This window comes from Bos taurus, chromosome 17, assembly GCF_002263795.3.
Source record: "Bos taurus isolate L1 Dominette 01449 registration number 42190680 breed Hereford chromosome 17, ARS-UCD2.0, whole genome shotgun sequence".
Lineage (NCBI taxonomy): Eukaryota > Metazoa > Chordata > Mammalia > Artiodactyla > Bovidae > Bos > Bos taurus.
In genome coordinates, this window is record NC_037344.1 from 32,510,010 (window position 1) to 32,531,801 (window position 21,792).

General features: G+C 41.4%; 1 protein-coding gene across 2 annotated transcripts in view; it reads right to left on the bottom strand.

Moving 5' to 3' along the window:
• Positions 1 to 20,572, bottom strand: part of FAT4 (FAT atypical cadherin 4) — a 190,929-nt gene extending 170,357 nt beyond the window's left edge. For both annotated transcript variants that reach the window (XM_010813782.4, XM_005217605.4), the window contains exon 1: positions 14,081 to 20,572. In XM_010813782.4, the coding sequence (XP_010812084.1) occupies positions 14,081 to 19,255 (5,175 nt within the window). In that variant the 5' untranslated portion in view covers positions 19,256 to 20,572. The remainder of the gene's footprint in view (positions 1 to 14,080) is intronic.
• Between the last annotated feature and the right edge of the window lie 1,220 nt (positions 20,573 to 21,792).

Consider the following 21,792-nt stretch of genomic DNA (forward strand, 5'->3'; position numbering starts at 1 on the left):
AGGAAATGGCAACCCACTCCAGTGTTCTTGCCTGGAGAATCCCATGGACGGAGAAGCCTGGTAGGCTGCAGTCCATGGGGTGGCACAGAGTTGGACACGACTGAAGCGACTTAGCAGCAGCAGCAGCAGCACCAATAAATGTAAACCAAGCGGACTTTTAGGAAAATATGCGGTGCTTTGTACAGTGGTTAAGGTAAGTAGTTAGAATTCTCTCCTTTTACCAGATGAAGGTGCTGTAGCTCAGAGAAGTTTAACTTCTGCTTCAAGATCACAAAGCTTGAAAAGGTACAGCCAGGATTTGAACAAAATTAGTCTGACCTCCAAATTCATGCTTATTTCAGTATTTAATCATGCAACGCACTCAATAATACACAATATTAAGAATAACATAGAACTCCTTCAGAAATTGAAGTACATATTAAACCCTTTAATTAAGGATTTAAAATAATTATTTTTAGAAACACTTAAAGTCAGAAAATAAAATTTAGATTTTTCCCTTTGTCAAATGTTTACCCTGTATACTATAAGAAGTTATATCAACTAACATAATGTATTTCCTTAGGCCACTCTTTGTTTCAAGTAGTATTTGAGGTAGAAGGTAGGGACAAGCTAAGAAGTGAATGTATAATGTGATTTATTTAATTTCAGACATGTATAACAAAGACCTTTCTCCTGGAGAACTGCCTTTGCTTAATGTTAATACGTCTCAAAGCAACACCTCCTTATATCTTCTGCTATCCAACATCTAAAACTACCAATTTTTTTTCCTTAACAAAAACTTTATTCTCTAAATGTATATTTTCTTGGTTGCTGAGCAGCAAAAATTCTTCATTTTAGTATAAACACAGTGACACATAGGCAGAAAAGTGCCTAGAAGAAAATATAGTAATAGACACTTCTATCAGCTATGGCCATCTGTGCTCAGTTTGACCCAAAGTTTTGGCAAGCTTATGTGGTCCCTCCCATCACAAAGCATCTTGTCCTATAAAGAAAATTTTTACTCCCACATCCTACATTTTCCAGCAAGTCAGAGGTCAAGTGTGTTCTAAATCTGCCAGGCCCTGGACTTGAAATCCTAAGGATTCATTACTTACTTGTAATTAACTACAACCTCAATGGATAAATAACTTTGCCTGTTTTATTATGCAAGGTAATAAAATACTAAGCTGTAGATGCAACACAGACAGTTCTGCCCCATTTAGTCATACAAATAAATTAGTATTCTAGTCTCTTCAGTGGAGAATTGAAGTTACATCTTAAAAAAAGAAACTGAGTCAACTTTTTTGTAACAATTAAAGGGCTGGCATACAGCTATTAGTGAGGAAAAATACTACGATAAAGCAATATAATTAATTCAAGTAAACTTTAGTAATTCAGTTGTTTCTAAGAAATGGTCACAACCTAAGACACAGGTTGCTAGATTTGGGCCAAGCCTTTTAAGCAATTGCCTTAAATGAACCTTTAAAGAATACAAATAAAGATCCCTCATGGATTGATCAAGCTAAAATCTTATTGAAACCCAAATGGTCCGTTCATCCCTGGGATGTGCTACAGAAATGCTAATCTGAAAGCCCCAGTAGGAATCTTCTTTATCTGATTATAAAATATTAATTCACTACATGAAATTAAGCCAAACAAGAGCACATTACCAATGGGGCTTCTCTTTTGATCCACCAATAGTTTGGTAGAATCGCACTTTTACCATTTGTCATAAGTACATTCTAAAAGACATCAAAATAAGAGATATTGAAGATGTGTCATTGTATTAGTAATAGTACCATTGAGAAAACCATCAGTTAAACATAGATCTCTTTTGAGCATCTGTGAGATAAATTCTTCTTAGGTCCTTAAGGTTTAGAAAATCTGTATTTCTTTTGTTAACTGCCTTTTGTGTGTATGTGCTTGTTTAATTGAGGACACCATGGCTTACCTACCTGATATTATATCTCTGTTTAATCTGGCCTTTAGCAAACTAAATATAATTTAGTGGACTATCTAAGTCATACATGTTCTGTATGCTAATTTTATATAGTCCAGGATTATTTTTTTAGTTATACTTATTTTTGCTTCCAAGAGACTCATTTAACTATTCCACCATCCTTTTCTTTGTGTGTGTGTCTATATATATATATATAGACACACACATATATATATATATATTTTGTAACCTGCTTCAAACCCACTGTAGCATGAAGTAGATGTGTCTATAAACATAAAGAGTAACTATTTTGACTAAAAGACAGTTACATACAACAGACCACTATGCCAAGCAGAAGGGAAGCATATCTACTATGGATATTTGCTTATTTTGAACAATTTCAGCAAGTAATAAAGCATTTTTCTTTTCAGGGAAATGTTTTAATTATGAATTAGAAAATTTACACCAAAAAAGTTACCAGAATTTATATGTATTACAGAGAACAAAGTATTTTTGAAGAAAAGATAGTTTTACCTTTATTTGATGGGACCTAGTCAGTTTGACTTCAATGAAGAGAACTACATTAAGTAATGGACCAAAAAATTTCAAAATAGATTCTCAGGTAAACGCACATGATTCCGTGGTAGTCAATATTTGACAATTGAGAGATGAACATTTCTCATCTAAATAAAAGAGAAGGCTTTAAGATGAAACAGACACTGAATAATCTATTTTAATTTGATTGTTTCATGAGCAACTAAGCCTCTCAACAAAGTTTCTGGATTAGTAAATTAATTCCCTTAAGAGACTATAACTATTATTGAATTATGTCAACAATAATAAAATGATGAACGGAGCAATAGCATCAACATAACTGCAGACTGAGCGGTGTGATTTAGCCAAGCATGTGGACCAAAGTCAGGAAAACCTGAATGTTAGTTTAGGTTTGCGACCACATACAAGTCATGATATTCTCTGTGTCTCTTCCTATAAATGAAGCAAAAAACACCTTATCTGTCTCCTCAATGACTTGTTAGGGAAATCAAGGGGAAAAAAGGAAAAATAGTACTCTAGGGGAGCCAGGGGGCTGCCGTCTATGGGGTCGCACAGAGTCGGACACGACTGAAGCAACTTAGCAGCAGCAGCAGCAGCAGCAAAGCACTTTAGAAATAGAAAGCTTTTTTTTTTTTAAATGTTAATACTTCTGTGCATATCTGTACTTTGGAAAGAAAGAGCATGGAAACTAACAAATTTTAGTGAGCGCCTTTTTTTCCTCATTCATACAAGAAGCCTTGAAATAGGTAATCATATCCATTTTACAAATGAGGAAAATGAAATTCAGAGAGTAACCATGACAATGTTTGAATCAAGCTTCTTCCAAATCAAAAACCTGCTCTCTTTCACCTAAACTTCAGTCCGAATGAAATGCTAAATAATATTTTCTTTGCTGTATTTTATTAGTCAAGTTGACTGATATCATTGATGTTAAATATTGAGCAAGGATGGTAAATTTGAAAAAAGAACGATAGCACTTAAACTTATCAATATCCAAAGTAGAATATTGCTATTCTGCTTCTTAGCAGAAAGAGCAACATGGTTCATAATAAATTAAGATTTGCTCTCTAAAGCAAAATTTGATAAGTTCTAAGGAAATGAGAAGCCATGGGAATACAGTGACATATATACATTGTTTTATATATATATATTCTAAAATGTTCTACTTGACCAAAAATGTCTATAAAATAAGCATTAGTGATCTCACTGTACTTTAGGCAATACAGATTTCTGGAGATTGAGTTACAGGTTTTAACCACTCACATCACGCAGCCACGGTCATTTAATCCAGGAAAATCAGTCCTGGATAATTAGCTAGCTTCACTAATTTCAGAAGAAGCTCCACAGCTTGGCTTGAGACATGAAAAATGACTCCTTTCCTTCAGCACGCTTCACTGACTGAGCTCCTGGCCCTTAGGCAGAATATTTGCAGCATGTTCAACAGTAATTCCTTAGTTTATCGAAGATTTACTGAGTGTCTGTCCTGAGCCAGACATATTGAAGGTGCTGGGAATACAGCAATAATAAAGAGCAGAAAACCTTTCCCCCGGTGGAACATATATTTTTGAAGGAAGACACAATAAACAAAATAAAGAAGTAGCATATGTATTCTGTTAGGTGATGATAGAGACTAAGAAGAAACAAGAAGAAGGAAAGAGAAAAAGGAAGGTGGAGGGAAGGAAAACTCTGCAAGATGACTTTGAGAAAAGAGGTAAGAAAAGTGCTCAGCAAGCAGTTGAGGCTGAGAGTGCAGCCAGCACAAGATAGGAGCACCCGAGGCCTGGCCAGAGCCCACACTGAGATTGCTGAGCAAGCTCAGGGATGGAGATCCAGGGGAAGAGATGTCAGAAAATCACTGATGAGAGGGTCTCATGGGGCCTTAGGGCTCACTCTAAAGATCTGGCTTTACAACCAGTGAAGTGCAAAGCCTGGGGTTTTGAAGAAGTGAGTGAAATGCTCTCACCTATATTTTAAAGGATCACTTCTGCTAGACTAGATAAAAGAGATCAAAGACAGAAGCAGGGAGGTCAATTGATCTGTTCATTCATTCATTCAACAAAAATTTACTTTGTGCTTACTATGTTCCAAGTAATGTTCTGTGCTCTTGAGCGACATCAGTGAACATAGCATACCTCCATATACCTCCTCTTGTGGAAGAAGACAGATAAAACATAACCAAAATTATGGATCAGCAAATCATATCACACACATGCACTTATATATGCACTTATCTGTATAGTGTATGTATGCTATTTAAAGCAACGAGATTGGTTGGACTCCTCACCTCAGGAGAACAGAGTTGGTTAGAAAGAGAAGAATTTCAAGAACTGATTCCAGGGCATCCCAGCACTGAGCATCTTGGGAGATGAGAAAAAGCTAGTGAAGGAGGCTGATCAATTCTATCGGGGAGGAAGATGAAACACCACAGTAGGGAAATGGAAATCAGGCAGAACGGGAGAGGGTGGGACTATAAGAATAAGTCAGAAAATAATAATTCTCACTTAGAATGGGAGATACTGGCAAATATTTGAAGTGCAGGAGAAAACAATCCAACTAGCTATCTGGAGGAAAGGGCATTCTATGGAGAGCGAGGAGCCAGGAGCAACAGTTTTGAGGTAGGTGTGTGCCTAGCAAGTTCTGGGACCCAGCAAGAAGCCAGTATGAATAAAGCAAATACTCAAGGAAGAAGAAGAGTAGGAAAGAATGCTGGAGATCAGTAAGAAGATGTCTTCAACAATCCAAGGGAAGGATGATGGTGTCTTGGACCAAGGGAGTTAAAGTGTAAGTGATGAGAAAAGATCAGTTTCCAGATATATTTTTAAGAGAGAGCCAAGATTAACTGACAGATTACACACAGGTTGAGAAAAGTGAGAAGTCAAAGAATAACTCCAGATTTTGACCTGAGCAGTTAGAAGATTGGGGTTGCCATCAAAGGAGGAGAAGATGGTTAAGGGTTGAGTCAGTTTTTATTGGGGAAGATACAGGAGCTCAGAGTTGGAAATGTTAACTTCAAACATCTATTGAGAAACTATTCAAATATGTAAATGTTTTTATATGAATATGGAATTCAGGAGTGCTATACAAGTTAAAGACAAAATTTTGGAGTCATCTATGTATATGTTACCTAAAATCATGAGGTTGATTGAGATCTTCCAGGGGATAAGTATAGATTAAAAAGCACTAGTTTTTTGAGAACTGATTCCAGGGATATTCCAACATTTGAAATTTGAAGGCATGGAGAGAAGTTGTTGAAGAAGGCTGAAAAGGGACTGGTCCAAGAAATAGAATAAAACTCCCCAGAGTCTGATGACTTAGAAGTACATATACAATGGGCACTGGGAATTGCCCAGTGATGTAAAAATGTGGCTATTATTGAGACACTGGTAACAACAATTTCACTAGAGTTGCAGAAGTTAAGCCTGATGTGGGTGGATTTATGAGACAAAGAGAAGAAAGAAGACAGGTATAGGCAACTCTTTCAAAAATTTTGCTGAAAAGGGAAGAAAGTAAATGAGGCAGTAACTGGAAGAATGGAAATATATTTTCACTGAAAGCTGAAGAAAATAAAATGAAGAACTGACACTACAGGTCCATTTATTCAAGTGTAACCTAGATAAAGATTAAGAAGTACCTGTATAATCCTACTGGGCTTCCCAGGTGGTACAGTGGTAAAGAATCAGCCTGTCAATGCAGGAGACATGGGTTTGATCCCTGGGGGAGGAAGGTACCCTGGAGAAGGAAATGGAAACCCACTCCAGTATCCTTGCCTGGGAAATGCCATGAACAGATGAGCCCAGTGGGCTACATTCCATGGGGTTGAAAAGAGTTGGAAATGAGTTAGCGACTAAACAACAAAGTTATCCTGCTATTGGGTCTTTAAATTTCACTTTACCCTTTATTTTTTCAGTCACTAGTATGAAGGATCATAAAAATGTGAAAACAACTTTTTTACACAGTAAAACCTGAATGCCTATGAGAGTACTGAAAGTATCAACCATCGTTATAACATTCTGTGCTGGGATTAAACATACATACTCAAGTCAGACTGCTGGGTTCAAATCTACTTCCACCATAAACAAGCTCCATAAACTTGACTTTCATTAGCCGCAGTATCCTCATTTGTTAAATGGTGAGATGTCACGGATTACAGTGAAGGCAAGACATTGCCCAGTGCTCACCAGTGTCTGACATAATGTAAGCACTTTATATATATTAGAATCTACATATGATAAAATGTTAGCAAAAAAATGTCAATAACCTGAAACAAACAATCCATAACAATGCCATTGGCTCCCAACTGCCTGCTGTCAGAGTTTATAAATGTTTCTCAACATTTTCTGAATACCTTAAAACTTGGTTTTAACTCCCAATTGTTTCCTAAATATTGATATATGTCTGGACTCTGTGTCCCTATAGTCAATTCCTGGGTACCACATATAAAAGAAAGAAAGTGAAAGTCACTCAGTTGTGTCCAACTGTTTGCGACCCCATGGACTATACAGTTCATGGAATTCTCCAGGCCAGAATACTGGAGTGGGTAGCCTTTCCCTTCTCCAGGGGATCTTCCCAACCCAGGGATCAAACCCAGTTATCCCACATTGCAGGCGGATTGTTTACCAGCTGAGCCACAAGGGAAGTCCACATATAAAGTATCTTCCAATTAGATTGTATCATCTTCCTGACCTTATTGTCCTATTCTGTCTCAGGATTTTAATACCAGGGAAAATCCATCAACCTTTGTATGATGGTTGCATACAACTTTGTACAGTGGTTGCACACATGTTCCTGCTACTGCTGCTGCTAAGTCGCTTCAGTGGTGTCCGACTCTGTGCGACCTCATAGACGGCAGCCCACCAGGCTTCCCATCCCTGTGATTCTCCAGGCAAGAACACTGGAGTGGGTTGCACACATGTTAGTACATAGCATTATGTATATTTTAATATGTTACATGTACACATTTTATAAATAATATTTGCCTAATAGAATTTTTTCATTTTCATTTATCTGCATTATTCATACTCTCTCCTCCCTTATTGTAGTATTAAAATCAGCCATATGTTGTCAAAGACTACTTAAAGCCTGAAAGCAATAGAATATATTTACCATAGTCCATATCTAGGACACTTTAACAAACCCTTTATTTTGACCATATGATTTGCCAGTTACTATTCCCCAATTTTCACTCCCAAGCTCCTAATTCTGAATACTACCTAATATCATGGTTATTAAAAAGAGTCGAACCTTAGATTTATTAATTCTTAGAAGAGAGGACACACTTCAGAGCCTGTGGAATTCTTTATAGTCACTAACTCAACAATTCCTCACAGCTAATGAGGTTCTTCGGCAGTTTTTCACTGTAATGATGACAAAGTGCAAGACACAGACAATGCAATGAAAAATTGATTCCACAAAATATGAAGTACATAAACATCTTTTCAAAACTATTCTTAGGGTAGTTGCTTCAAAGTATAGTGAAACAAAAAAAAAGATTAAAAATAATTTGGGTTTTAATAAAGGCAAAGAAAGAAATAAACAATAACTTTGTCAGAAGATAAATTATATCTATGGAAGTCTGTAACCAAAAGAGAGAGAGGAAATTGAGTATCCTGAAGCCATATATGAAATTATGCAGCATGAGCTTAATCATTCATCAGTATTCTTTATCTGTGTACATGACTTGAAAATTTATAGAGCCCTTTAAGTCACAGTGTTTTGTTTAACAAATTCAAAAACATACCAACAGGGAAAAAACAAAATCAGAAAATAATCATAGATTATTAAAAAATAAACACCATAGAAGTCAAAAGCTGAGAAAGTAAGAAAATGTTTTCCTCCTTTTCATATAATCTTCACAAGTCATCCACACAATTTCATCATTATTTCTTAGGAGAGTAAGATTTATCATCTGAAAACCCAAAAGTGGATTCTCTACCTTCATAATGTATAGTGACTGCTTCCAATCTGCAGAATACTGTGGGTGAGGAAAGTCACCGAATATGCCCTCCCTTTGTCTCCAAGGCCCCTCTCATGTTCTCACCCTCTTCCCTGTTCCAGAAACACCTCCACATGTCCTCAAACTGGTGTCCTGGTTCCTATCCAAGTGACCCATAGGAATGAACAGCATCTGCTGAAGGTCTTGATTGAGGCAGCAGAAGTCATACTTCTCTTGGTTCAGACAATACATAATACCACTTTTCAAAGACTTTCTAACTCCAAAAAAAGGGTATAAAAACAAGGTTACCAAAAGCTTACATATACAGTTGTATCCATCAGACTAAAGGCCCTCTCTTAACTAAGGCCACAGACTGCCCTGGCTTTATAGGAGAGTAACTATGAACTCAGATAATGGACTACAAGTCTGAATGTGGTTTTCTTTCTATCTATCTGAATTTAAACAAATCACTTAACTTTTCTGAGACTGCTTCCACAACTACAAAGAGGGAGTGATATGACATGTTGTGAGGCTCCAATGATAAAATTGCTGAAGAAACACTTAATACTCAGCTCAATCACTGAACACAGTAATACTCAATACATTTTATAATAATTATTACCATTATTATTAAATATTCAATTATTTGCTTGTATTTTGCCTATGAGGAACGATACACAAGATATACAGGCATTTAATGTAAGGCTCACTCACCTTTATTCTGAACAGTCTGGAAGAAAAGTATTTCTAAGCTTGATATTCAGTATTAATTACAAATGTTCCCACCATTTCTCTTGGAAATCTTGATGGTTTCATTGTGAAAATAAATTGGTTTATTATCAGTTGCTAAAATTCATTTCTAATCTTTAAAAAACCATAATTTGTTCACTTAATATTCTAAGCACACTTTTAATAGACTATTTCTAGTTGTCTTACTATTTTTACTGAATTGCAAAAATGTCAGTACTTAGACCAATGGTTCTCTCACTACAGAATATGGTGCCCTAGGCATACCAGAGACCATTAAAGACACCTGGGAAATCAAAACTGTATTCATAATAACACAAAGCAGTGTTTGCCGTTTCACTGTGTTGACATTTACGCTAGAGGTGCAAAACTGATAGCTGGTAAAACTGCTGCTACCTTAGCACAAAGCCAAGCAGTAGCTCCGAAGTATTCCAGGTGTAATTATATTATTCACTTACTAGTCACAGTGAAAATAAAATGCCAGTTTCACTTAAAAACTGAAGACTTTTCCTTGAAGAAACAGTAAATTATTAATTTTATTAAATCTCAACCCTTAAATCCCAATGTCTTTTCAATATTTGAAAAGACACAAACAGTGAAGCATGAACAAAGGGCCATTAATCTGTTCCTATGTACAGTGGTCTCAAAGAAAAGCATGTGTGTGATGGATTGAGTTGTAAGCTGAACTAGTGCTTTATTTTTGGAATACAATTTTTCCTTGAAAAAAACAACTCATAGAGAAACCATGCTTTTTTAAAAAAAATGGCAGACAGTTTTTGTTTGCTTGATAATGAACAAAGGGAGCCTGATACTTCAGGAAACAACTAACAATATATGTTATTAATGATAAAATTTGAGCTTTCAAGTGAAAATTCAAATTTGGAAAACTCTGAACCATTACCATGAGGTTGTGAGTCAATATATGTAAAGGCTCTTTTGATAAGATCCTTATCAGTTATACCAATATTTTCCAAATGACCAGTGCCTGATGTTTCTAAGTCATACATAGGTAAAATTTCCGTTCATAAAGCAAGGTAGATCAATATCTTCATGCAACAAAGCATGAAAAATTCAAGGGTAGGGTTTCAGATTCCTTATTGCAAGTAAATTTTAAGAAATAGCCACTTGTGAAATTCTGGTATAGTATCAAAAGAAACTGTTATCTGAAAAGGATATCAAAATATCTCTCTCTTATCCAGCTTTGTCTGAGGGAAGACAGATTATTTTCATATATTTTAACCAGAACAACATATTACAATAGACAAAATGAGATTTGAGAATCCAGCTGTCTTCTCTTCATCCGAATATTAAAGGGATTTGTGAAAACATAAAATAATGTGTCTTTTTTGTTAGTTCTTAGGGTTGACAAAATTAAGTTATTTTAATAATAAATATATATTATATGGTTACTGTAATTTTTCAAGAAATTAATAAATATTTTAAAATTTTCTCAATTTTAATGTTCATAACATGAATTATCAATAGATAAGACACACCCAAGCCAAAGCTCTTTGGGGTCCTGAGGCCAACCAATTTGAGAACTGCAACCTGGAAGTATATATAGGATTTCCTTCGATTTAAACGCTAAGCTCCATGTGAGACCACCCACCTCAATTCTTCTTTCCTCTTTGAGCTTTCTGACAATTCTCAGTTCATTTGTAGAACAGAGATAACTGGTATGTCTTTGTGTCCCTAGTTCAATTAATGATAAGATCAAACTTACTAATAGCCCCCTCCATTCCCCCTGCTTCTCTCTGTTGATTATTCCTGAGACACAACAACACATGTACCAGCCTTAGCTCTTCTACCATCTCATATAGCAAACATGTAGTGAGCACCTTCTATATATCAGGTAATATACCAGACTCTAGGCGATAATATTATTTTCAAGGAAATATTATACTGGGCTTCCCTGGTGGCTCAGATGGTAAAGCATCTGCCTGCAATGCGGGAGACCCGGGTTTGATTCCTGGGTCGGGAAGATCCCCTAGAGAAGGAAATGGCAATCCACTCCAGCACTCTTGCCTGGAAAACCCCATGGATGGAGGAGCCTGATAGGCTACAGTCCATGGGGTCGCAAAGAGTTTATACCAGACTCTAGGAGATATTATTATTATCAAGGAAATATTATACTAGGAGATCATAAAGACCAATGAGACAAAGCCTCTGACCTTCAAAAGTCCAACCCAGTTCCTAAATTGCATGTTCCCATAAAACACATGTTAAAAAAGAAATGCCTGTGGATGTGCTACATCTCTATTTTTTGTTGTTGAAGGTAGAAAAGAGGTACAAAATGTATATGAGCTATTCTAACATAATCAAGACTCTTCTGAGAATACAAAGACGAAATGAAAGGATAATAAACCTTGTGTCTGCAACACAAAGCCATCCTTTAAAGACACTCTTATATATACCAAAGTTTTAGCCATGATAGGTAGGGGAGGTGAAGGTGTACAACTGGACAGTCTCCGAAAGGAGCAGTACTGGAGCCAAATCCCCAGGACCCCTCCCACTCCACACAAGTGTCAGAGCTTAAAAAAGAATGCAGATTAAATCATTTCTCTTTTACCACTGACCCTCCGTCCATGGAATGTGATCAGCCATGACTCTAGCCAGAAACCTGAGTAAGCAACCCAGACTCCTATCAATGTACAGGAATAAATTGTTTAAAAATGCATTGGAGCAGAGTTTGCACTTGGAAACGAACAATTGAAAAATCACCTCTGACAACCCTATGTAATTTATAGCTTCTTTTTGCAGAATCATGGTAAATTAATTGTTTGAGCAGAAGGAAAAAAGAACTTTATTGTATACAATTGAAAGATACAACCAATAATAATATGAAATTCTAGCTCCCAACTACTGCTTTCAATATTCTTGGAGAAACACATTTGCTTTTCATTTTAGGAGTGGTTGGAACTGGGGAACTGAAACTTGGTTTACAATTTCAGCACTTTAGTTCACAGGAGATACCCTGACAAACAATTTTTTCTCATAAAAAAAGTCATCATGGTGAATTCTCTCCAGATCTTTAAACAGGTTATAGCAAATATGAATAAGTTTTCATATTGGTGTTATTTGAGGTTAAAATATAACAGACTTATTACCTCCTATTATTAACAAAATGATTTATAATTATTACTTTTACTCCTCATGTCTAATGAAGAGACAGCACTATTTAATAAGTTTAAGCCAAGTCAATTTTTGCATATCTAATGGGTAAATAGTAAGACTAAATAAATCTTCTAATGATAACAATGGACATTTATTCTTATTGCCAAGCAAAGGTAAACACTTTAACCAAACAACAACCAATAACATAATCTGTGTAATAGTTTAAAATTTTTTTCTAAAGCCTAGAATGACTTAATTGCCTGTCTTTAATAAGTATTTCCATTTTTAAACTAATTAAATCTCTTCATCTAAGAAATAATTCCAGAGAAGGAAAATAGAGCCAGGAAGTGGGTTTAGCAGAGGAATAACCCCAAATCAAAATAAAATTACATGTAAATCATAGCCTGAGTTAAACCAAATAACTCAATATGTAAGACCTATCTCAGATCATTGAAAACCTAATTAGGTAAAAGAGGACATATGGGTAGAAGTTTCTTCAGGGCTGTGTGTACAAGATAAAAGTGAATTTCACTTAGAATGATATCTCTAAGAATTATGTCTCTATGGAAATTATATCTCTAATTATATATCCAATATCCTCTAGGCCATGAATATACTGCTTCATCAATAGAAGAGCCACAACTAGCTATTTTGAAAAAAAAAAATCACATGGGATTCAAAAAGATAATAATAATAAATGAACATTTTAAATGAAGAAAACCCTCACCGCTATAAAAAAGAAAAGAAAGCAAGAAAACAAACACATGAGCCTCAAATTCACTAGCATGTTGTGTCTGGGTTCCTGCCAACTATCACAAACCACATTTGATATTTTGTGTTTTTGGCTGAGTGACACCAGAATATCTTTGAAGGGATATACTGAAGGGGAGAGAGAACTTAGGAACCAGCAAATGAGCCATCCAGGGTATAACTGTATCATTTCTAGTTGATGGTCAAAACAACATTGGAAGCAGTTCAATTAAAAAAGCAAATCAATGATACACTGAGGTAGTAATAGTCAAAAATATACCCCGGGAAAGGCCAAGCTTGAAATTTTTTGGCTTATGCTATGAAACATTAGTGTCTAACCTATCAGCAGACAGAACAACTTGTACTTATACCATGGCATTGAACAATATGGTATTGTCTCAAGAAACAGCTTCTAATCTCTGATCATTCACAGCACATTACATGCTTTAGTTCAAGAGAGAAGCGAAAGGATTATGTTGAGTCAGAAGACAGTGCCTTAAATGTGAAGGCAGATGAAATCAGGAATCTCCCCAAACTTGGCTCAGCACATTAAAATTAGTCACTGTCTATAAAGAAACTGCCAAGACTGCTGAGGAGGTGAAAGTTAATACTGTCCTGATGTAAACCGTCAATCCATTGCCACTCCCCCTAGAAAGCCATGCTACATTGCTGATTTCTACCAAAGTTCTTCATTGTGGAACAGAGATTTCTCAAGTCTGAAATTCCTCATCCTCTGGTAGACCTCCTTAACTGTGAGGTGTAATTTAACTTGAATAAATGGATTTTTTCCTGAACTTCTGAAATCGCTAAAGAATTCTCCTTAGCTTTACACGTAAGATAGTATGAGACAAAATACATACTTTGGTTCGGATCAGGTTGAAAGCTAACCTGTCAGTATTTCTTGTTAGTCTGTAAGATAGAACGTTTTTATATGGTCCTGTCAGTAAAATGAACAATTCAACAATAAAGGTAAATCATTATAGAAAGCAAATAGAAAGAGAATGATCTTTCCAAAAAAAAAAAAAAATCAACAAATAATTCATAAGGAATGACAAAATCATTACCTCTGCTCTCTGTGTTCTGGGAAAGGCAGTTGACTTTTCTATGGCATAGACATCCACCAGGTAAAGACATGCTCCTTGCTCCCGGTCTAGTATGGCTGCAGTCTGAATGATGCCACTCCGTCGTCCAATAGTAAAGAGCCGTCCAACAGTTTTTTCCTCGCAACGGACTGAGACAATATAATACTCCACTGGGGCTTCAGATCCTCTAGGGCTAGCTGCTTCTATTGATATCACATTGGTGCCAATGGGTTCTCCTTCCTTCAAAATGGTTATATATTTGGGTTGTGTAAAAACAGGTCCATCAAGGCCCTGCAGAATGACGGTCAATTCAGTGGTTGATTTCCTCCTTTCAGGGCCAAGGTCTGTTGCTGAAACTATGAGATTATAGATCAGCTGAGAAGGCACCAGCGCTGAAGCCACTCTCAGGTCCCCACTATAGCGATCCACAATGAAGGTGTCTGTGTCACCATTGACGATCTCATACTCCACCTCTCCATTCGCCCCTTCATCTGGGTCAGCAGCCATGATTGTGGTCAGAACAGAACCAATCACAGCCGAAGGGTCTGCCGCCAGGGCATTTTGTGATATAAACATTGGAACATTGTCATTGAGGTCTGTAACCAAAATAGTCACGTTTTTCAAAGCATATCGTCTAGTTTCTATAGGCACAGCTTGATCATTGGCTTTAACGGTTAACTCAAAGAGATTAGCAAATTCCCGATCTATCTCAGCATTAGTATAAATAGTGCCTTTGACTTCATCTATGCCAAAGTGGTTGCCCCGTGGCATCTGCTGGATGATTGTATAGGAGAGTTGCCCATTAATGTCTGCATCGGGGTCATGTGCAGTCACAGAAATGACAGATGTTCCAATGGGGATGTTCTCAACAATAGACTTGAAAATATCCCCCGGAGGGAAGGTAGGAGGATTGTCATTGAAGTCTCTCACGTGTATAACCACCGACATTGTAGATGAACGTGGAGGCCTTCCTTGGTCTTTTGCTGTTATATTTAATTTGTACAAAGACTGTGTTTCAAAGTCCAATTTTTTGGCAAGAAAAATACTCCCAGTGTTTGGGCTAATGCTGAAAGTTCCATGGTTGTTAGTCCCAGTGATACTATAATGTAAGTCAGCATTGTCACCTGAATCTGAATCAGTTGCAGTAACAGAGGACACGAGTTCACCGATTCTCATGTTTTCCAAAACATCAACGAATAGTGTTGATTTAGGGAAAGAAGGAGTATTGTCATTTTCATCTAAAATATCAATATTTAAGGTACAAGTCGAATTGAGGGAGACTGCTCCTGAATCCACTGCTTGAATTACAAGGGAATAGGCAGGTGTGGCTTCATAGTCTAACCTGCCAATCAGTGTCACCTGACCAGAGGTGCTGTCTATAGCAAACTGTCTTTCTTCATTTCCTTTTATTACAGAATAGTGAATAAGTCCATTACTACCTTCATCAACATCTGAGGCAGATACTCTTAAAACCTGTGTCAGGTTGGCTGCTGACTCTGATATTGTAGCTTGGTAAAAGTCTTTTAAAAATTTGGGAGCATTATCATTTATATCCTTCATGTAAACATGTACCGTGGCCTGATCCTTAAGAGGCTGAGGGAGCCCCTGATCTGTTGCGATGACTGTAAAGCTAAACACCGCAGTCCCCCTCCTCCTCATAAGAGACTCCCTGTCAAACTGATGGGTATTTGTAATTTCCCCACTAATTGTATGCAACTCAAAATCTGGCTGCACCATTTCAAAAGAATACCTTACTTCTCCATTTGGCCCAAAGTCTTTATCTATAGCACTTACTTTGCCCACAAACGACCCAGGTCTCTGTTCTTCTTCAAAGTAAAATGTGTAATTGGTACTGTTAAAAAGAGGTCTGTTATCATTTACATCTTCTAAAATTACAGTAACATTCACAGTAGCACTAAGGGGTTCCACCGCTCTGTCAGAAGCAACAACTAGTAAAACATATCTGTCTTGAAGTTCACGGTCCAGTTCACTTTTTATATACAATTGACCATCTGGGAAAATGCCGAAAGCATCCCCGGTATTGCCTTCAGCAATGCTGTACGCAATTTCACCATTTGCTCCCGAATCCTTATCAAAAGCTTGCACTTTAAAGAATCGAGAATTCACAGGTTCTGACTCAGAAAGGGTGACCTCATAAGAAAGCTGGTCAAACACTGGTGGGTTGTCATTTACATCATGGACATAAACTGTTAAGATGAAACTAGAGGAGAGCTGGGGAACACCCATATCAGATGCTAAGATCTCTATCTGGTAGGAACCAGCATGAACATCCAGGGGTCCAAGCAGACTAATATTACCATTCCTTTCATTGATAGTAAAGAGATTCTTGGGGTTTTGCTTCAGGCTATAGAGTACCATGCCATTGACACCTTCATCGGGGTCCACAGCTTTGGCTTGGAAAATGCTGTGACCTGCCTGCCAATTTTCCACCACATTCACACTCTCTACTGCCTGAAGGAAATGGGGAGAGTTGTCATTCAAATCCTTAACTGTTATGTTAACCATAGAGTCTCCAGTCACTGTGCCCCCACTGGCTACTACTTTCAGCTGATAAAAGGATTGCTCTTCTCTGTCAATCACACTTGCTGTGGTAAGCTGCCCAGTAACCTGGTTGATAGCAAACATACCTTTCTGATCCCCGGTAGTAATGAGATAACTGATGTTGGAATTGAGATCCATGGTGGATGCGGACACACTACCCACATGATATCCCAGGGCCACATTCTCAAAGACCACGAAGCTGTAGGCAGCCTGGCTGAATACAGGCGGGTTGTCTTGAGTGTCCAACACAGTGATGGTTACTATCGCCTGGTTGGGAGACTGCAAATTGCCACCATCAGTAGCCACTATTTGCAACTGGTAAGCAGTTTTTTCTTCTCTGTCTAGGGCCATTCTTGTAGAAATAACCCCACTCTGAGCATTGACCTGAAACCGAGACCTGTCCCCAGCTGATATACTATATTTGATGGTTCCATTGAGACCCAAGTCTGGGTCAGTGGCAGACACCGTGGTGATGTAGCTACCTCCAGGCTCATTCTCCTGAATATGAGCAAAATATTGGACTGGGTAAAACACAGGGCTGTTGTCGTTAATATCCAGGAGGCTCACATTTATGCGAACCATTGATGACTGGGGAGGTGACCCCATATCTGTGGCCAGAACCAACAGGGAGTAGAAAGCTTGTTCCTCCCTGTCCAAGGAAGAGATAGTACTCAACCTCCCAGACACAGGATCCAGGCGAAAGGACCTCTGGTCGGTCTCAGCTTCCTGTAGGGAGAATCGCACTGTCCCATTGTCACCCAGGTCCCCATCGGTTGCCCCAAGCACCAGTAGTTCAGTCCCGGTAGGCGCATTCTCAACGACAGAGACATTATATCCTTCTGGCTGGCTAAACACTGGCTTCTCATCATTCACATCCAAGAGAGTCACAACAAGCTGGGCATAGGAAACCTTGGGGTGAACCCCCTGGTCCCGAGCACTGATATTCAGTACAATCTGGGAAGCAAGTTCACGGTCCAAGCCCCCAGCAAGCCCCGTGGTCACTAGACCACTGTGTTCACTGATGTGGAACCAACCCAGTCCATTACCAGAGACGATGCTGTAACGCAGGTTAGCATTGAGACCAGAATCGCCGTCAGTGGCGGACACTCCACTCACATAGCTTCCCGGGGGCGCCTCCTCGCTCAGGTTCACTCTGTACACTTGCTGTGCAAACACAGGAGGGTGGTCATTGATGTCATTGACGAAAATCACCAGACTCGCCACGGAAGAGCGCGCCTGAACCGCTGCGCCAGGGGGCGCCCCGTAGTTATCTGAGACAGAAACTGTCAGGTTGTAAGAAGGGATGCGCTCCCGGTCTAGGGCGCTGGCAACTTTGATGAGACTCAGGTTTGGCACTTTGCTGCTCTGCACCTCAAAGTGGCGCTGCTCGTTGCCCCCAAGGATCTGCACGGAGATGTTCCCGTTGGCCGCTGGGGAGTCTGCGTCCGTCACGGTGAGCAGAGCCACCACCGTGCCCACTTGAGCATTCTCATCTACCGAGGCGTAGCGCGAGGTGGCAGGGAAGTAGCGGAATTTTACCACGGGGTCATTGTCGTTGACGTCCAGCAGCTGAATCAGCGCCTCGGCACGCCCCGTGAGGGAAGGAACGCCTCGGTCCATAGCCTGCACCGTAAGCGAGTACTGGCGCCGGGCCTCGAAGTCCAAGGGCTCCCGCACCGTGATGAGCCCCGTTTCGGGGTCCATTTGGAAGGGGGTCCCCTCGTCCTGAAGCCGATAGCGGATATCCGCGTTGGTGCCCTCGTCCGCGTCCGCCGCCGCCACCTGGAGGACGCTGGAGCCCACCGCGGCGTCCTCAGGCACCCCCGCCTGGTAGTGGGAACTGCCAAAAACCGGGGGGTTGTCATTAATGTCCTGCACAGTCACGTTTACCTGAAGGTAGCCCCGCCGCTTGGGCTCGCCCTTGTCCTCCACTTCCACCAACAGCTGGTACTGCGGTGTGACCTCGCGGTCCAGCCCGCCCTTGGACACCAGGTGCAGGAACGCGCCCTCGCCGCTCGGGTTCAGGGTGATATCCAGGCGGAAGCGACCCGCCTCGTTGCCCTGGATGATGCGATAGGACCGGTGGTCAACGCCATTGGAGCCGATGTCCGAATCGGTGGCGGTATCCAAGATGACTTGCCGCCCGCTGCTACTGTCCTCCTTGAAACTGACCACAATCGAGGGTTCTGGGAAGACCGGGGCGTTGTCATTGAGGTCCCGAACCAACACCCGCACTTCGGTGGGGTAGGTGGGTGAGCTGGAAAGAACCACCAGGTTGATCACGTCACTGGGCAGGCTCTCGCGGTCGATGGTCGCAGTGGTGTACAGGGCCCCGGTGCTACTGTTTATAGCAAACAGGGCGTGGCTTTCGCTGAGCCTGTAGGTGAAGCCTGGGCGCGTCTGGATGGTACCCACCAGTGTGCCGGGAGGTTGCTCCTCCAGCACCTGAAATACCTGGCGCTGCTCCGCCCCGCTGACCCGGGCGGGCCCCGGGAGCAGTGACAGCAGCCAAAAGACACGAAGGAGCTGAAGTAATGTTAAAGTGGGCAGCGGGAGCCACGGGCGGCCAGGAGCCCTGTCTGCTGCCAAGTCCATGGTCTTGGCTCCCTGGAACGGAGTGATAAAGAGAAGGAAGAGGTGAGGCCAAAAAAAAAAAAAAAGTGATAATGACAGGGATCAAGTAGCACCAGCAGACACGCAGCCGATGGCTCTGAGAGCTCTGCTATTTCAAAGAACTTCCAGTCCAGAAGAAGCAATTCGCACGAGCAAAAGCCTCCAGGTAGCCATTTGGACGCTTAGTGAGGGAAGAGATGCCTTGAGGAAAAGCGGCAGGGCATTCCTCAGGCACTTACTCCTGCTTGTGGACGAGTTCCCAGAGCAGTTTCTCCAGTCTCCTATATTTCCCCCTTCACTTTATTTTCGAATCCGGAGAGTCTGAGCGTTTTCGCCAGGGGTGGATAGGAGTTGGGAGAAGTTGCCTGTATTTAAGGTATAGGAAGAATTACCTCAAACTATTATCTTCAGAAACTTTAAAACTTACCCAAGGCGAAGAAACTGAGGAAGGAAGGACAAACTTCCGCAGCGGTGTGGAGAGAACAACTGCGCACTGGAGAGGGGACGATGGGGAACCGAGGATTATCGAATTCCTTTTCCAAAAGCTGGAGACAAGGAGTTTCCTCGAGTTCCCCTCTCCTCAAGAACAAGGCTGCAAAGCCCTTCAGCAGGGCTGCAGAAGTGGCGCGGAGGCCCAGGCGGCGGCGTCTACGCTCGGGCAGCCAGCAAACTGCATTCCAAACGCTCGCGGGGCGCTCTGGAGCGCTCAGCTCCGTCCCTTCTCCTCCAGGAGGAGCTGCCGCCGCCCCTGCTGCCGTTTCCAGCCCTTAGGCGGGCACAGGCAAAATCCAGCGCTCCTCAGCATTTTTTTTTTTTTTTTTTTTTTACCTCTGCCGGGACGCCTGCCGACCCATTATTTGTACATCCAAATCAAGCGCAGGTCCCCCTTTCTTCTCGGCCTCGCCGGCGTCGGGCAGGAGCAGCGCGCTGTCCCCGCGTCCCCTCCCCTCACCATGCCAGGGGACTCCTCCGGCAGTCCCAGTCAGAAGCCCACTCTAGTGCGCCTCGCCCCTGACCTCTTGCCCTTTGGTTTTATTGTCCCGTGTCAGTTTCACTTTGTAATCCACAAGGCTTTTTGTTTGGGGCGGGGTAGGGTGGTGGCGATCGGTCCCCCTTTTCTTCTGCACTGTTGACGGCGGAGGCGGGGAAGTCGGCGCTGGACTGTGGCGGCGCCTCCAGCAGCTCCGGACGGCGGCTGTCAGCGCTCTCCCTCTCGCCTGCCCGGGCTGAAGGTTGCAGCACCGCTGTGGAGCTGGAGCTCCGCGAGCCCCTCTCAACCTCCGGCTGGTCCCTCTCACTCTCCCCGCCCCTTCCCCGCCGCACACGCGCGCGCGCGCGCACACACACACACACACACACACACACACACACACACCGCGCCGCCGAAACACAAACAGAGGGGGAGGGAAGACCGCGAGCTGAGCAGGACTCAGAAACTTTGCTCGCCACTCATTGATCCCCGCACTTTAGTTCAGCCGGACTCCCGCTGGCTCCCGGTGCTGTCACCTACCGCCCCTCCCTCGCCCCAGCCCCATTGGACCCGAGCTGAAGCGGCCCCGCCTGGCACTCCTACAGCCAGCGCGCTCCGACTTTTTCGGCCTCCGACTGGCTTCTCCGGATGCTAATCACTCCAGCCTCCCGGAGGACGGTAGGCGGTCGGGTGTGGGAGCCCGGCGAGTAGGAGGCGCTGAGAAAGGGAGGGTGAGGGCTAGGGGGGTGATTCCCTCCCCTCTTTTTCTTTCTTTCTTTCTTTTTTTTCTTTTTGGTCAAATCTTGGCCGGCATCTGAGCAATAACAGCAAAAAGCTGCTGCCGAATAGATGGGGGTGGGGTCAGGTTTGCAGATAAATAACTTTAGGGACCGGGTCTAGGGGAAGACCGTTAGGTTGTTATGCTAGTAATAACTCAAGGGTAAGGGGGTCGAGAGAAATAAAAGAAAGGCAGGGGGTGAGGGTCTGTTAGAGCGGGAGGAAGGATTAAGCAAAGCCTGTCTGGGAATGCAAAGCGCAGATTTGCTTTAACCGTTTCCTGCCCTTTCTCTTTCGAAGGGAAGGAAGGGAGCTGCTGTACAATAAGATCCAACAGCATCCAAACCGAACCTTCCCTATTCCTTCTCTGTCTACAGAGCGAGCCAACTGCGGTCCAGGTCTAACCCTAAAGCTGTCTCCATTCGCCCCTCCCCTACCTCCAGGTGAGTAGGGGCACCAAGGCCTGGGCACCAACTGCACTTTGGATTTCCTATAGGAAAAGCCGGAGGAACTCCTGTTTTGTTTCCTTTCCCAAAGTTTGGAATTTTGATCTTTGTTGGGAGTATTGCCCTCTAGCCATTTTCTAGCCAAAGAAATCCTGACGAAATGGTTTCTTTCTGTTTTGGTTTAATTTTTGTCTGGGGGATAGGTAGATATGAGAAAAATTGAAATGAATAGAATGAAATTTAAATTTTAAAATTATCCACGTGCCACTCGAGGCACTCAGATTAACTCCCCTGCTATATACTGTGGCTGATTTTTCGGTATCACG